Genomic DNA, 14,791 nt, shown 5'->3' with positions numbered 1-14,791 from the left:
TGCTCCAATCCCTGAGGCAGTAAACGACAATTTTTGATGTCAGCCAACTTTTTGCAATTTGATGACGAGGAAGGCACTCTATTTTCAACTTTTTTGCCTTTCAGTACCAATGTTTTCAACAAATAGCATTTTGAAAATACTCCGCAATCAACATGCGATCGTTTAACTCCAGTTTTTGTTGCAAGTAGTTGATTAATATTCAAAGCAATTGTGTGTAAATTGGACGAATTCTGCAGAATGAGTTGAGTTGGGAGAGGAAAATACTTTTCTCCACACCAAAACTGAACATATCCTAGCTTTTCTTGAGTCATCATAAAATTTCTCCAAAACAAAGTGCTATCCATCCTGTAGGTCGAGAAGTAATGGAAACTGTGAAGTTGAATCATGCGAGAATCGGACAAGCTCAATAATAATGCCTCTGCCGTAAATGACGTTGACTTGTTTGTGGTTTTACTGTCATCCAGCAAAGAGAATGATGCATCAAATGTTAACTCGATATTTAGACTTTTGAGCGTCCTGTGATGGGTTTTGATGCATTTGAGTACAGCTTGGCTAAGTTCTTGGTCTTTGTCTTTTAACAGGGGAAGTGAGACAGCAAGATAATTCAAGCTGGGAAAAGTTTTGCTCAGCAAGCAACAAATGTTAATCATAACTTTTTCCATTTTGAATTTTGATATATGATTTCTCGTAAAATTGAAGGACGATATTTGAAGAGACTCCAGTTTTGGGAGGTTGAGGAAGTTTGGAAATCCAATTCTTCGTGGAAAATTCAAGTTTTCCAGCGTGGAGATGTGAATTTCAAACACTTTCAGGTTTGTTAGCGGAAGGATGAAAATATCAAAGTTGTGATGAGAGATGTAACCATCAAAATGAACTTCCTCCGTTTGTTTGGGATGCCTAAATATGGAAATCTCTGGATCTCTTACTTCACTGACGTAGCAAATGGTCGCAGCTTCCAAATTAGGAAATTTTGCTGGAGGCTGCCACATAACTGTGTGGGAGGGTGAGACGACCGTCCAAAATTGGCTCCCGTACCCAATGTACACTGTTTTAGGCTGGTCTTCTTCAGGCACGCAGGAGGCAGTTGGTGAAATGTAGCCTGGACTGGCCACTACTATGGACTGCGTGGCTTTTGTGGAAGTTGTAGTTTTCTTCTTATGATTAGTTGACATTTTAGTCATTGTCTGTCCCTTGAGCATGACGCCAGACTTTTTTTCTTATAAATAATCAGAAATTACAAATAATAATTGGTTCTATAAAAATAAATACATCAGTAGCTTCTATTTAGGGATAGCTTCAATTTTATCAAAACTCAGAGGTAAAGTTTCGACGTTACCATGATAAATCACCATTAATTGGCAATCTTCGACTAATTGTAAGATATCTTCAATCCGAATCATTTTTTCAGTGACCTTTAAAAACGGCAGGGGTGGAAGGATTAACAGGTTAATATTCCACAGGTACTTACAAATTTAACGTCAAAAAAATCACCCAACAAAAGCATAAGCCGTTCATAAACTCGTGATAACCATTCACGCATAACAATCATAAAAGTGCCAAGTTGATCCATCTGTAAATAAATACATACATACGTCATGCACACATATACAGAGTGATATACTCGGAATCTGTTTATGGTGATGATTTAGATGTTATCTAATCTTGTAATTTCTGGTCACCTATACGACTCATCATTGTCAACGGCCATTTTGCTAATTTCTCTTACCGTTCGTGTCAGCTATATTGCATTTCTCGCTAAATAAAGTGAACCCGAGTGATACATAACAAGCTATTTTTTCGACATTGGATTATAAACAAAATGCCTGTCGTAAGACTGAGAGAACTTCAGCAAATCTCAATTTTTGAGTTGGTTCGGTTAACTTACAAATTTATTCGCTTCGAACTGGTAAATCTCCTTTAAATATAAATTACTAAATAAGAAACACGACTTTAATTCATTATTGTGTTATTCCTCGCCTAATAAATAGGTACATGCTGGAGTTGCAGTGGCAGTGTTTGGTGCAATATTTTTGATACTAAGACCTTGGAGTGACAACTATTATGCCGTCGATGGTAATATTTTTGGAAACGATGATACATCCCTTTGAAGTATTTATTTATTACATATGTACGTTAAAACAATTTCCCGTAGCACATCCATTCTGGTTTGTTGGGCCTCCACTCATCTATTTTTCACTGGATTTATGCTTAGCAATGTTTTTACACTTTGCTCTAAGAAATGAGGTACGCATTTCAATTATCTAATCAAGAGTTTATTAGAAAATCTTATACATTTTGCCAATGTATTTGCCGTATTATTAGCTGAAGCCAAAATCCTGTCTCATCTGGGTGTTTCTGCAAGTGGCCAACCTGATTTTGTTGACAGTACTTGGATTTTACATGGTGTGGACGTATTACTATCATGGGAACACTTATCTACGACTAATTTTGGCGCTAATTGTGCTTTACTGTTACAAAGCATATCGGATTTCGCAAATGCACAAACTTATAATTTTGATTAGAAATCGTTGTATTCTTACTTCTGCCTTTGGGAACAGTATTCCTATTCAAAACACTCCTGTTGCTAATGAAAAGCAACCGTACATCATTTCTAACCAACCGCAACAACCATTTCCTGCGACCTTTACCATGAAGGTTTAACACTAAATAAATTCAAAAGTATTCACCAGAAATAAAAAAACGTGTCACGTTCTTAAATCGCAAATTAATGTTCATATATTTAACAAATTTCTGTCTATCGTTTGTTTTTCATACATATACTACATACATACGTACATAACACACTCCTTAAAATATATGCATTAAATTGTTAAAATCTTCATTTCCTGATGATGATGCAAGTTTAGCATCGAAAGCTCAAATACATTGCTTTTACATACCACACCCATGTATTTCGATAAAGCCTCCTCAAATTATGCATTTAATTTCTACGTATCGATTGCAAGTGTAATTTATGCAGACATAAGATGAACCAACGATTTTGAAGTCGGTTCTATACAAAAGGACTAAATTAAAAATATGGTAACGTTGTTTTTCTGTGGACTTTGCACTATTATGCAAAAGCTGGAATAATTCTACTTACTTCATTTAGCAATCCTCCAATTTCAGTTAAATGTGTGGATAGATACAAAGCGATCAAGAGCGATTGCAAACGCTGACAGAATCTGCTCCGAAAGAAGAACCAAATTTTCTAAAATGATTACTATAAATTAACTGTCGCTGAGTTAATTTAATACCATATCGAGTCCAATGAAGGCTAAAATAGCACAAGAAGCTAGGTTTGCGACCATGGTATATAAAATTACTAGTAGTGAAATTTATTCCAAAAGTATTTAATTTGTAACCTACTAATTACCAACACGTATTTATAAATAACTTGCCAGCAATAAAACAAATATATTTATGTATGAGGGAAGAGACTGAAGAACAATACTTTTCTTGATGATTTATTTGATTATCATTCAAAGTAAATTAAATTAATATTTGATGTGTTGATTTTATTTGTTTTGAGAATCTAATCACATAATGTATTACTTCAGCATTGTTACCGATAAAAAGTATTAAAACATTTGTACTTTCAGGGAGAATCGCATCTTAGATAATATGTATTTACATACACAAGTTATGTTCAAATCTGCGTAACATATGCAGTTGTTAAGTAAAGATGTTGGTTAGTTTACACACATTAGCAACCTACTGCCTTCTGTAGTAGGAATTGTAACAAAGTCCCTCAGAAACTGATTTACTGGCCAAAATAAAAATATTGCATAGCAAACTAGGATAATTGTAAAATACGTGTAATACGGTGAGACGGGCATTGAATACATATAAAAAATTATGATCGCCAATCTTGTTCCCATCAGAACAATGGAGGGTATTCTCCACCGTTGGATTTTTGAGTATGCATTCTGTAAAGAGTCATTTTAAGTAATCACAGACGAAATATCAGGAATAATGATTATTACCTCAGCTACAGCATTAAATAACTGAAGCCCATAAAATATTTGGATGCCAGTTATAATTATATCCAAAATTAGTATAAGATCGGCGGTGGCAGCTGTTAAATGTAATTCATGTTTTACTAAATAAGATGATTGTGGAAAATTCTTCAACAAAATCGCTTGAAACTTACGAGATAATCTTACTGATTCATGAGACCAGTAAGTGTAAAAATGTGACATCTCTGCTATAACAAGTAAATTGACCAAAATGGAGATACTGCACAGCATCTGTAAATCACCAGCATTACGCGTTTGAAACAAACTCAACAAACTCTTTGACTTACTACAAAAACTCCGGCCAGAAACTGTAAACTGCTTCGAAAGTCACTATCGCAATATGGGTTGAGTCGAACCATCATGATACAACTCAACTTTTACTATACCAATTTTTCACAGAAAAATAAGATTGGATTATTTTCTTTTTTGATATTTTTCTCACATTTTGTTTCCAAAATAAAATCTATTTCTACAAAGCCAAATTATATCAAAGTTTGAAAATGTCTCCGATGATAGAGCCAATCGTCACCTGACCATTTAATTGATAAACAATATTTAATCTCTGGTATATACTTGGGCAGATTGATGGGCTGTTGCTTTGCTGCTCCTGTGACTTCATCAAATATTCATCATTTAATTTTAACAACTAATCTCATACACATGCCATGCGGCATACGTACACGCGATTCAGGCATTTAAACTCGCTATGCACATATTTTTAAGTGTGCAACTTAACCCTTTCCTTCGTAACGATGGATATATCCGTCGCCGAATTTCGAACGTTGCTGCGGAACAATGGAAATATCCGTCGTCATAAACTTGGCGTTGTGAAGGAATAGAGGATATTTCCATCCTAATTTTTTAGGCGTTGCGACGGAGCAACGGATAAATCCGTTGTCTCAAAATTCGGCATAGATACGGAAAGAAGGAAATATCCTTTCCTCTGGTCATTGACTTTAGTGCGTAGTGAAGGATATTTCCTCTCATTGAAAAAATATTTTTTCCATGGATTTACGCATCTTGAAAAAAATCCGATTTTTAGCCCGAGTCAGGGGTTGTGTATGTATGCATGTACCTGCTTTGTCCGGTGTGTCTCTGCCTGTCTGGTTATCAATAACTCTCGTAAATCTATCCTATCAACTTTAAATTTTGTACTATACTTTGTCATTTTTAATTTTCCAAAATTTCAAGTTGATAGAATAAGTTTCACGAAGGTCAAGACGCAAGACGGACGGATGGACAACACGGGAACATAAGTCCTGGGTCGGGCTAAAATGTCTCCATGATTACGTCATTTTTGAAATGAAATGCCTCCACAGAAATTTGAGATAATTTTGGAAATATATCCATAGAACATATCACTGAAATTTACATTTGCTCCGTGATATAGCTTTGATAATTAAAAACCTACAGTGCAGACTCCATATAGCCCGAGTCATGTCATGTTCATGTCATATTCTTCTATTAAGACCCATTAGCAACCTATCTACCAAATTTCAGCTTGTTATGACGATTTTGAAAAATCAGTGTGGGTCACCCCCTAGGGTTCCTCAAGATGAAAATTTTTCCAACTTGAAGTCATTTTTATCTATTAGGAGCCATTAGCAACCTCTGTACCCAATTTCAGCCTTCTACGACAATTTTGAAACTTTGGTGCATAATACCCCACCTACCTAGATGACCCCCACTGCTCAACCACTTGACCGATTTCGCCCATCTTCGAACTCGTTTCCTAACTTTGTCCAATATGCATATGATAAAAATTTCAAGTCAATCGGTTCAGCCGTTTTGGCTCTATCGTGCCGGACAGACGGACGGACGGACATGACGGTTCCATAAGCCCTGACTCGGGCTAAAAATTGCTACGCCAAGCTGTGGTTGTGAGGCGTTGCTATTCCGCAGCAACGGGATATTTTTGAGAATTCTCTTACGAAGGAAAAGGTTAATCATGAAGTGATGATGTAATAGATGGATAATGCAGTTCAGAAGTCATATCAAGTATTTTGAGTTGGTAAAACATTAATAATATAATCCTTTTTCCTCATGCAAGGAGATAATGAGTTACATAAACTTGGAAGCCGTTGTATTTATATTGCGTAACTGGAAATAAGTGTTTATTTATATTTCTGTCTTGTATTATTAATCAACACGGACTTTCCTGGATTTTTTAGCTGTCGTTAAAACTTTTCGTATCCTTCTTGGTCTTGACTTTTCTTCTTGCAGAGAACTTTGGATAATAGAAAATATGCAAATCCTAAAAGTAGCAGACCCACGCCTCCCGCAATGAAATAATGAACTATGATAAACAAAGACGTGTAATATATTTATAACCAGTGGATAATATGTGGTCAATCTTATTAGAAACGGGTCTAGGCACATACCGATGGGATTAACCTCGGTATTGGATGGTGCTGGTTCCAGTTGGCATTCTGCATCCCAGTCTTGCGGAATCATCGGCTCGACAAATTTTGTGAACTCCTCATATGGACAGTCAAGCTCGCAAATTGGAAGTTTTAGCTTGTAGGGTTCCCTCTGCGTGTCATTACGAAATGAAAAGCTGATAAAATAGTTATTCGTATCGAGGGTTTTATGCAACTCCATCATGACTATTGACGAATATCGAGGGATTTGCAGGTCAAAAATGTCCAGTGAATTGAGAAGATTTACGATGGTGGTGTCGTGCGCTGAATAAATATAAAGTTTGGTTTTGCTGGAAGCATTTGACATCCGCTCATGAAAATGTGAGTTGATGCTGTCCAGCAGCGGACCGGTTCTGAGTCGTTTGAGTTCTAAAGTAGATGATTTTATCGCCATGCTGAGATTGTACATATCTGTCATGAAAGATGCCATTAAAGCATGTGATACATAATTATATAGAATATACTGAAAGAAATCAAATACACTGGAAATTGTCCGTATGCACGACGGGAACAGCCCAAGAGGGAAGTGGAAGGCCAAGGAGTTCCTGTTTGAAAGACAATAAAAGTGACATTAAAATTATACGATTCATGAAAATGTCATATGAATAATTACTTCAACCATCATGGTCGCCCAGAATCTATCAATGTCGTCAATATTTGAAATGGCAACGCCACTGTTGTTACTGAGATATTCAAAAAGTTGCTGGTTGTCAGAATTAAGCTGCTTCATTTCTGGAGAATTGTACAACTCGTGTCTTAATTCCTCTTCGAATTTTGGACATTTTTTCTTGCAGCGAAGGATCTGCGGCATGAATGAAGCATTCGTGATTATGTCACAAAGTATGTACATATTATGTAAATTTTATAAGCGAACGGGGCACAACTTGCAACTTACATTATCATAAACTTTAACCAGGCAAGAAGAAGAAATCAAAATTAAAACAGCAATTAAGATTAAAACTTAGGTACATGTGACATGATCTATTTAACTCACCTTCTGGAATCACATGCAAAGGAATAGGCTGCCATTTTAAGTCAGGATTCCATTCAGTGCCATTTTCAGTGGGAAATATGCCAGCCAGGCACAGTTCTAATGGGACAAATGAATTTATACATCAAATGTTCTCATTGTCTTATTTAAAAGTGAAACCCAACCTGCAGACATTATTGTTCTGTCCGTGTCGGAACTGAGCGTGTATATTTCATTTGGCACAAAGTTATCAGAAATGTAAGTTTGATATCTGCTTCTGAGATACCGTCCCAACTCGAACTCTTGCTTTTTGCCCACCTTTATTTTCATGAAAACCCGTGCTTAACTTTTATTCAGAGGAAATAATAATGCATGAAATAATAAGATAACCAAATATTTTACTTCTGTTAACTGCCCCCACCCTTCCTTCCATTGGGATTCCGAATTGTAAGGATCAGTCGGATATGCATATTCAGGAACTCGCTCCTACGGTGGTAAAAAATATGCTAAAATTGACTCCATTCAACTGCTACATAAGTTTATTTTGAGGTCTTACCCCATGCCGAAATAGTACTTGCACCAATTGCAATGTGTCCAAATTCACTTGTGCCTCTACACTTCCAATTATAGCCAAACCAGCGAATAATAGTGTCAAAACAGAAATATTCATTTTCTGAACTTATTAGTTCATCACCAAAAAATACAACGAATTTATTTAGTAAGTCCTTTCATTTACACAGACATCACAATGCTGAGGAAGTGTTTAATTATGGGAGGCATCACATGCCCATTATTTATATCTTATCTAGTCGTACAATAAACATATCGTATACAATATTGACGATTATGGTGGCCAGCCTCGTTTAATATTTGACCATTCATTCGAGTATCAGACTGAACAAAGTCTCGTGAAACCTGAGAACTACATTTCTCAAGTAACTAATTATCTCAGGTATTTAATTCTCAGTTTCATCGGGTAATTGATAACTATAAATTTGTATGCATAAAAAACTAAGAACTTTAAAAATAAGTACCTATCTCATAAAGAATTGGTACTTACGTACAATACTGAACTAAATATGTAATGCACTCACAAAGTTCAAAGATTTTATTCCAATTCTCTAAGTATATCCAATTCCTTTCTAAAAGCGCTGACCAGGTATTTGAATTCGGGTCTATCATTTGGCTCATTTTCCCAACATTTTTTCATTATTTGGTATCTATTCCAATTAAAAAATGTTATTGTAAAGCTATACAATTTAAAATAGGAATGAATTATGTGTATCTAACATGGAAAGGTTAGCATATTGCGGTTTTTCCATGCGATATCCGTCTTTCAGCATCCTCCAGCTTTCGAAACTCCAGTTCATTCCTAAGTGTTATACATACGTGTCAATAAATCATCACTCATAATCAAATCACACATAATAAATACATAGGTCACTCGTAATATTCACCCTTCAACTCACCTGGATATGGAAGTTCTGCCAAGGTAAAAATTTCCCAAAGAGTTACACTATTAATGCAATGATTGAACAATTAGTGACCCATAAAAGGTTATTAGGTGGTAATTCATGAAGCTAATTATACCCTGTACTCCATACATCCGACTTAATTGAGAACTCCATGTCTAAAGTACGTTAACAGTAGTATGAATTTGTCTCTGAATAAGGCTGAGTCTATGAATTTATGTTTTACCACGTAGCGATTCCAAAGACATCCACCTATAAAAATCAAAGATAGACGGTTATCAATCAGCATTTCTTATGTTAGAATTGTGAAAATTCTCTCGTCTTCTTGCATCCACCTTAGTGGCAAGGGGCACTAGAATAAAATATAAACCCACATGAGACTGTTATATCGGTACGTATTGACAATTATGCATTGACTAATTAGCATATATTTTACCTCCTGCTTCTGAACGTAAACTGAATATTCAAAAAGCTGCTTCGCCAAACCAAAGTCACAAATTTTGATTGTTTTATCCGCTGTAACCAAAATATTTCGTGCTGCAAGATCGCCATGCAGGATCTGAGCAGTGATAATAGCATTCATTTGAAACAAATATTTTTTCTGAATTTCTGTACAGTTATTTTCACCTTTTTATCAGCTATAAAAGCCATTGCATCTGCTACTTGCAGAGAAATTCTAACAAGATCTTTTGTAGTCAACGTTCTCATATTGTTGTTTTCATATAACGGCATTCTAAAATTTAAATGATAAACATGGCCATTTTTCAGCTTCATTTACTAATTAACTTGCATAAACTAATGTAATTGAAATTTTTAAACCCCACTTGTTAGCAGCGTCTTCATCGGAATCATGATACAAGTCACGAAAGCATGGTCTACATGCTCGAAGAAATTTCACTAAATTTCGTTCATTGATGAATTGCCACCACACAACAAAGAATTCGTGTTAAACAATAGAACTTATTAATCAATTTCATTTCACTAACCTAAATTTCCGTTTTCACAGTAGTCCAGTAGTAGTAAAACTTCCACTGGATAAAATTGACACAAACATTGATGATGATATATGTAGATTACTTATATGCCTACGTATGTACACATACTTTCACAGCGTCAATGACGTAATTAGTCTTACTTTTTCTCATATTGGTCGTAGAGGCTCCAAGAAGATTGACTTTAACCAGGCAAGAAGAAGAAATCAAAATTAAAACAACAATTAGGATTGAAATTTAGGTACATGTGACCTGATCTATTTAACTCACCAATGTTTGGATGATAACCTATATTAGCACAAGTGTTATCATTTAAATATTGTATTTCTATATTTACTTCCATTTTTATACCGAGATACTGGAGAATTTTTAGCTCAGCTAGTAACGCTTTAAAATATTTAATGTCCATCGTGTGTCTTATGGTCTTGACCGCAACAGTGTTTCCTTTGTATCGACCTTGAACAACAATTCCAAATTGACCTGATCCTAACACGGTTCCTTCCATTACGATCTCACTCCGAGGAACTTCGAAACTAATGTCATAAGCCAAGAAGAGTGCTCCGCTTAATGGGTCGGCAAGGTCCAGAGTTTTGCCCCCTTTGTAAAATTCTTCGTAATCTTCTTCCGTCAGTCGTACTGCTCCTTGACGCTTCCACCTCCGGTAAAGCAGTACGACTGCTATCACGAAACCCGTGCTCATGGCGAGGGCAATAGCGACGAAAACGAAAATTAGGGTACCATTCTGGGTACCGCTCTGGGTACTTGAATGCATCCCTATTTAAATATACCACATTTAAGTAATTTAATCCCATTATCATTTCACTTATTATTAGTAAGAAATGTTCTCTATTCGGAGAAATAGTTCACCTGATGGAAACGTATATTCGGCTTTCCCAACTACGCTGACTGCTTTACAGGTAATCACCATTTGATTCGACGAATCATTATAAACGAGCAACGTATCACTGCTCACAAACTTTGAGGGCATCTTATAAACCCTAAAGTCCTTTTCACTGTCGAATGGAATCTAAAGTTTCGAAATTGATTCAGTGTCCTTGTTTCACTGGTGATATTTTGGTATACATACGGTCTCCTCAGACTAAAAGGTCCTCCTTACCAAAATAGTTTTGCTTCGAAACCACTGAATTTGGGGGAGTGGTGTCCCTTTTGCATCGCATTTATAATAAGTTATGTTAGTCGATGCGTTATAAAATGTCTCATTATTTGTGATTGTCGGTTTTTCAGAATCTATATGAAAGCATTGGAATATTTGCCATATTAGACACATATTTTTTATAGCGCAAAAATGTAAGAGCGTTACATTGAACGGAAATATTGAAAGAACTGTGTCGCCATTCCTTGGAATCTGCAACCGAAGTGTTACAAATGACAGCAGTAATATTTTTGCTTAATTTGATAACCACTGTCTTTGAGTATTTTCCTATCGACTCTTGAGACGTTTCTGATAAAAAAAGTAACACAGACAAGTTGATTTAGACTAGATAAGGAATTATTATACCATTTTCAGATATGAATTACCATTTCCTGGGGGGTCGACTAGCACAAGTGATTTGTTTGTAGTTGTGTATGATATTATCGAACCCTATTAAATTATTAAAATAAGCAACTATTTATCAATATCAAAATATTGGAAACATTATTGAATGCAGTATTAAAAATATGAACCATAGCAAAGACCGATGACCAGGCCGAGCATATGAACGTCACGTTTTGCCCATCATAATATTTTTGAGATTTATTTGCTGGGTGTACAACTAAAACGCCTGGAAGTTTTAGCACATCCATTCTTCTGTTCACTACAGACAGAAATAAGGGATTTATTTTCCGTGTTGCATAAATAAGGATATTATGTATTGGGAACCTACGAACACGTTGTTTTATTGTTATTCCATCCACCATATAATATTGAGAAAATACTAAATGTCCATCTGAACTCGCACACTTAAGAACTCCCGAAAAATTTGTTGGAATTATCGGAGTTGAAAGATTTTCCCCTTTTGTAAAGTTAATGCAGATTCTGTTGCTTGCCTAAATGTACGAATGAAATCAAAAATAAACTTGAAAACGCCATTTTGTAGAAATATAATATCGAACCAATGTTGCCAGTGATTTGCACAAGTCCATCTTCCCATTGCATTTTGCAATACCTAGACCACACTGGAATTTTGTTGACAGATTGCGTAATTTGCTTTCATAAGTAGCAGTAAATAAATCCACTATCATTCTCAGAGGACATTCTTCATTCCTGATCAACTCTGGCAAATGATTGTTTGATTTTGATGGTCGAAAACAATTCAAGGTCCGGTTGAATGCTATTATTAATATTTTGAAATTTTGAAAATCATGAAGCTGAACAATTAGAGTTGTCGATAGACTAATTCTTATAGCTTGTAAAAACATAATGCTGTGACAAACCAAGATTTTGGTGTAGGTCTACTGTAACATTGTCGTTGATTTCCAATCGCTCCATGAAAATAATTGAGGTGTTCGAAATAGGATATTCAACAACTCGACATGTCACATTCGGAAAATTTGGCGTATCAGTGGTAAAATCAAGGTTATACTCTGAATTCAGATTTAAGGCTAGGATTAGCGTTAAATTCGAACGATATTCGTAATCCTGGCCACCATTGGAGCTGAGTCGAACTTGTTTGGTCATTGAAACATCATTCGATATAGTTTCAGCACACTGCGAGATTAAATATAATTTACGACGTAATAAATTAGTAATTACAGCGAATTAGTTTCATCATTAGAGTCTCCGAAATTATTTGAAAATTAAAATATTATGCATCTGCATATGTAAATATGTATGTACCTCGAAAACCCATTCCACTGGAGAAGTTGAATTGCATGTAAATGTCAATTTTTGATTTTTTAATGCTTCGTTGTACACCCTCGTCACACTGCGATTTCGAACATCAGAATGATAAGAGGTTAGCTGCAAAATTTCTCCAGTTTGGGACTCTACATTGATTAGTTGTACTTGTGGGTTAGTAACATTAAGCAGCTTTTCCCTATTGTCTGCGATAGCAATTGTCTGTGTTATGTAGAAGAAAACTAGTTTGAAATACAGATTTAGTTTCACACGTCTAAACATTTTAAGCTAATTATTGCACACAGAATATGATGTCTGCAATCGTAGCATACTAACTTGAACAACTAGTACGTTCATTAGAGATGATTAAGAATTGTTGTGTTGTAAAATAACATAACATAACATACCAATACCACATCCGCTAGATAAATATCTAAAGGGTAAAAGTTACATGGCAAGCGTATTTTTGTGTGGTATACGGACAGAATGACTCAATTATTATTAGTAAAATTTAGTGTAATAAGGATTTATTCATATTTATATATTTAAGCATATTATAATGTCCGCTTTGCGGTTGTGTACAAAAATCTCTCAACATTGTCGTTAATTGTAACATTTTCCAGTGAAATACGTAAATACTTGACTTTGGGCTCTCTGATGTGAAACAATGATACCGAGTTTTCTCGAATTTCTGAGTCCGGTCTTATGCACCACTCGTATTTATCCGTTTTTCTGATTTGCGATAACTCTTATATATGTAGCTCATATTAACGGCTTTTTTGCAGTTTTGCACTAATGTAGTATTGGTCAAATTAGGAATTATTCGACCATCCAAACCACCCGGTATGGTCTTCTAACAGTATTTGAAGTATCAAAGGGTTTCTATAGACAATGGTTTCCAATTAGTAATGAAAAATATGCCTCCATGTGAACCAAAATTATTTGACACTTTATCAGTCTATAAGGTTACGACAAATGGCCGAGTTATAAAATAAATTTTCATTTTTATTAGCCCGAGTCAGGGCTTATGGAACCGTCATGTTCGTCCGTCCGTCCGTAAACACGATAGTAAAACGACTTGAAATTTTTACCATGTACATATTGGACAAGTTAGGAAACGAGTTAGGAAACGGAATCGGTAAAGTGGTCGACCGGCGGGGGTCATGTGAGTAGGTAGGATAAAATTTCGAAATTTCAAAATTGTCGTAGAAAACCGAAATTTGGTACAGAGGTAGCTAATGACTTCTACTAGAAAAAAATGAATTTAAGTTGGAAAAATTTTCATCTTGAGGGACCCTATGAAGTGACCCATACTGGTTTTTCAAAATGGTCATATCGGACTGAAATTTGGTAAACAGGTTGCTTATTGGTCCTAACAGAAGAATATGAAATGACATTGGTAGAATTTTATCTTGAGGGGCCTTGGGGTGACCCACGCCGATTAGAAATTGCTTTAAAAACATCATGTTTTAAACATGAAATCCGGCACGGCGATGCTTTATGGCTTCTCATTAAAGAATATGGAGTTAGAATGCCAAATAATAGAAAATACCTAATAAACATTTCAGCATCCACACCATGGAGGTTGGTAATATTATTATGTCGGTTTCGAAAAAAATAGAAGTGAGCTCGTACTCACCGAGTCAAGGACAGAATCCCTGACTCGGACCAAATGGAGTCTGCACTGTAGATTTCGAAAAATAAAAGTTACTAAAAATATCTGTAATATATGGGTTATATTACAATAGGAAATCTAATTTTTAGGCCTTTTCAGATGTGCTTATAGGTTTTTCAAGATGCCTGTCTGTGCGAACGATAACTCTCTTTAAACACAAGCTAGCACCCTTGAAATTTTGCGAAGTTCAAAAGTAAGGATGAGTTCAAAGATGGTCGGTTAGGTCGGTGGGGGTCTTATAAGTGGTTACGGGTTGACTGAAAAAATATTAAATGTCATAGAAAAGTCCCAAATTTGTCGTAGGAAGTTGAAATTTTGACAACGAGTGAGACCGTAGGGCCTAATCCATACAGATTTTTCAAAAATATGCCACTCCACCAGTCAATACTTGTTTTGACCGACCA

At 35.6% G+C, this 14,791-nt stretch overlaps 4 protein-coding genes across 8 annotated transcripts; 1 reads left to right on the top strand and 3 right to left on the bottom strand.

Moving 5' to 3' along the window:
• Positions 1 to 1,181: 1,181 nt before the first annotated feature.
• LOC110846711 lies at positions 1,182 to 2,725 on the top strand. Of its 2 annotated transcripts, XM_022093542.2 has the most exons (5): positions 1,182 to 1,318; positions 1,409 to 1,906; positions 1,989 to 2,073; positions 2,153 to 2,244; positions 2,323 to 2,725. In XM_022093542.2, the coding sequence occupies exons 2-5, from the start codon at positions 1,820 to 1,822 to the stop codon at positions 2,659 to 2,661; spliced, it is 603 nt and encodes a 200-aa protein (XP_021949234.1). In that variant the 5' UTR covers positions 1,182 to 1,318; positions 1,409 to 1,819; the 3' UTR covers positions 2,662 to 2,725. The 2 variants fall into 2 exon arrangements, with proteins under 2 accessions (XP_021949234.1, XP_035705493.1); XM_035849600.1 differs by having other exon boundaries at positions 1,198 to 1,906.
• A 726-nt stretch (positions 2,726 to 3,451) lies between these two features.
• LOC110847593 lies at positions 3,452 to 5,489 on the bottom strand. Its single transcript, XM_022094564.2, has 4 exons — positions 4,307 to 5,489; positions 4,154 to 4,250; positions 3,987 to 4,078; positions 3,452 to 3,929 (listed from the first exon to the last, which is right to left on the bottom strand). Exons 1-4 carry the CDS (start codon positions 4,379 to 4,381, stop codon positions 3,693 to 3,695), a joined length of 501 nt encoding a protein of 166 aa, XP_021950256.1. The 5' UTR covers positions 4,382 to 5,489; the 3' UTR covers positions 3,452 to 3,692.
• A 611-nt stretch (positions 5,490 to 6,100) lies between these two features.
• Positions 6,101 to 8,426, bottom strand: LOC110845891 (lysosomal acid phosphatase). 2 transcript variants are annotated; one of them, XM_022092437.2, is made up of 9 exons: positions 7,966 to 8,426; positions 7,812 to 7,895; positions 7,595 to 7,727; positions 7,434 to 7,529; positions 7,335 to 7,345; positions 7,059 to 7,241; positions 6,921 to 6,984; positions 6,401 to 6,850; positions 6,101 to 6,315 (listed from the first exon to the last, which is right to left on the bottom strand). In XM_022092437.2, the coding sequence occupies exons 1-9, from the start codon at positions 8,077 to 8,079 to the stop codon at positions 6,197 to 6,199; spliced, it is 1,254 nt and encodes a 417-aa protein (XP_021948129.1). In that variant the 5' UTR covers positions 8,080 to 8,426; the 3' UTR covers positions 6,101 to 6,196. The 2 variants fall into 2 exon arrangements, with proteins under 2 accessions (XP_021948129.1, XP_021948127.1); XM_022092435.2 differs by having other exon boundaries at positions 7,053 to 7,241; positions 7,966 to 8,418.
• Positions 8,075 to 13,052, bottom strand: LOC110846926 (vascular endothelial growth factor receptor 1). 3 transcript variants are annotated; one of them, XM_022093763.2, is made up of 22 exons: positions 12,713 to 13,052; positions 12,310 to 12,583; positions 11,989 to 12,206; positions 11,760 to 11,922; positions 11,560 to 11,690; positions 11,413 to 11,476; positions 11,195 to 11,335; positions 10,991 to 11,121; positions 10,741 to 10,900; positions 10,225 to 10,647; positions 10,144 to 10,161; positions 10,017 to 10,055; positions 9,868 to 9,912; positions 9,706 to 9,778; positions 9,509 to 9,614; positions 9,318 to 9,440; positions 9,217 to 9,233; positions 9,108 to 9,133; positions 9,000 to 9,039; positions 8,879 to 8,925; positions 8,700 to 8,781; positions 8,075 to 8,629 (listed from the first exon to the last, which is right to left on the bottom strand). In XM_022093763.2, the coding sequence occupies exons 1-22, from the start codon at positions 12,992 to 12,994 to the stop codon at positions 8,518 to 8,520; spliced, it is 2,715 nt and encodes a 904-aa protein (XP_021949455.2). In that variant the 5' UTR covers positions 12,995 to 13,052; the 3' UTR covers positions 8,075 to 8,517. The 3 variants fall into 3 exon arrangements, 2 of the variants coding, with proteins under 2 accessions (XP_021949455.2, XP_035705488.1); XM_035849595.1 differs by having other exon boundaries at positions 10,144 to 10,647; XR_004834382.1 differs by lacking the exons at positions 8,075 to 8,629; positions 8,700 to 8,781; positions 8,879 to 8,925; ... (2 more) ...; positions 9,217 to 9,233; positions 9,706 to 9,778 and having other exon boundaries at positions 9,389 to 9,440; positions 10,144 to 10,647.
• Positions 13,053 to 14,791: the final 1,739 nt, after the last annotated feature.

The sequence above is a fragment of the Folsomia candida genome, unplaced genomic scaffold (genome assembly GCF_002217175.1).
Source record: "Folsomia candida strain VU population unplaced genomic scaffold, ASM221717v1 Fcan01_Sc003, whole genome shotgun sequence".
Taxonomy (NCBI): domain Eukaryota; kingdom Metazoa; phylum Arthropoda; class Collembola; order Entomobryomorpha; family Isotomidae; genus Folsomia; species Folsomia candida.
The sequence above is the reverse complement of the archived record's forward strand: the minus strand, read 5'-3'. Positions and strand labels throughout refer to the sequence as shown.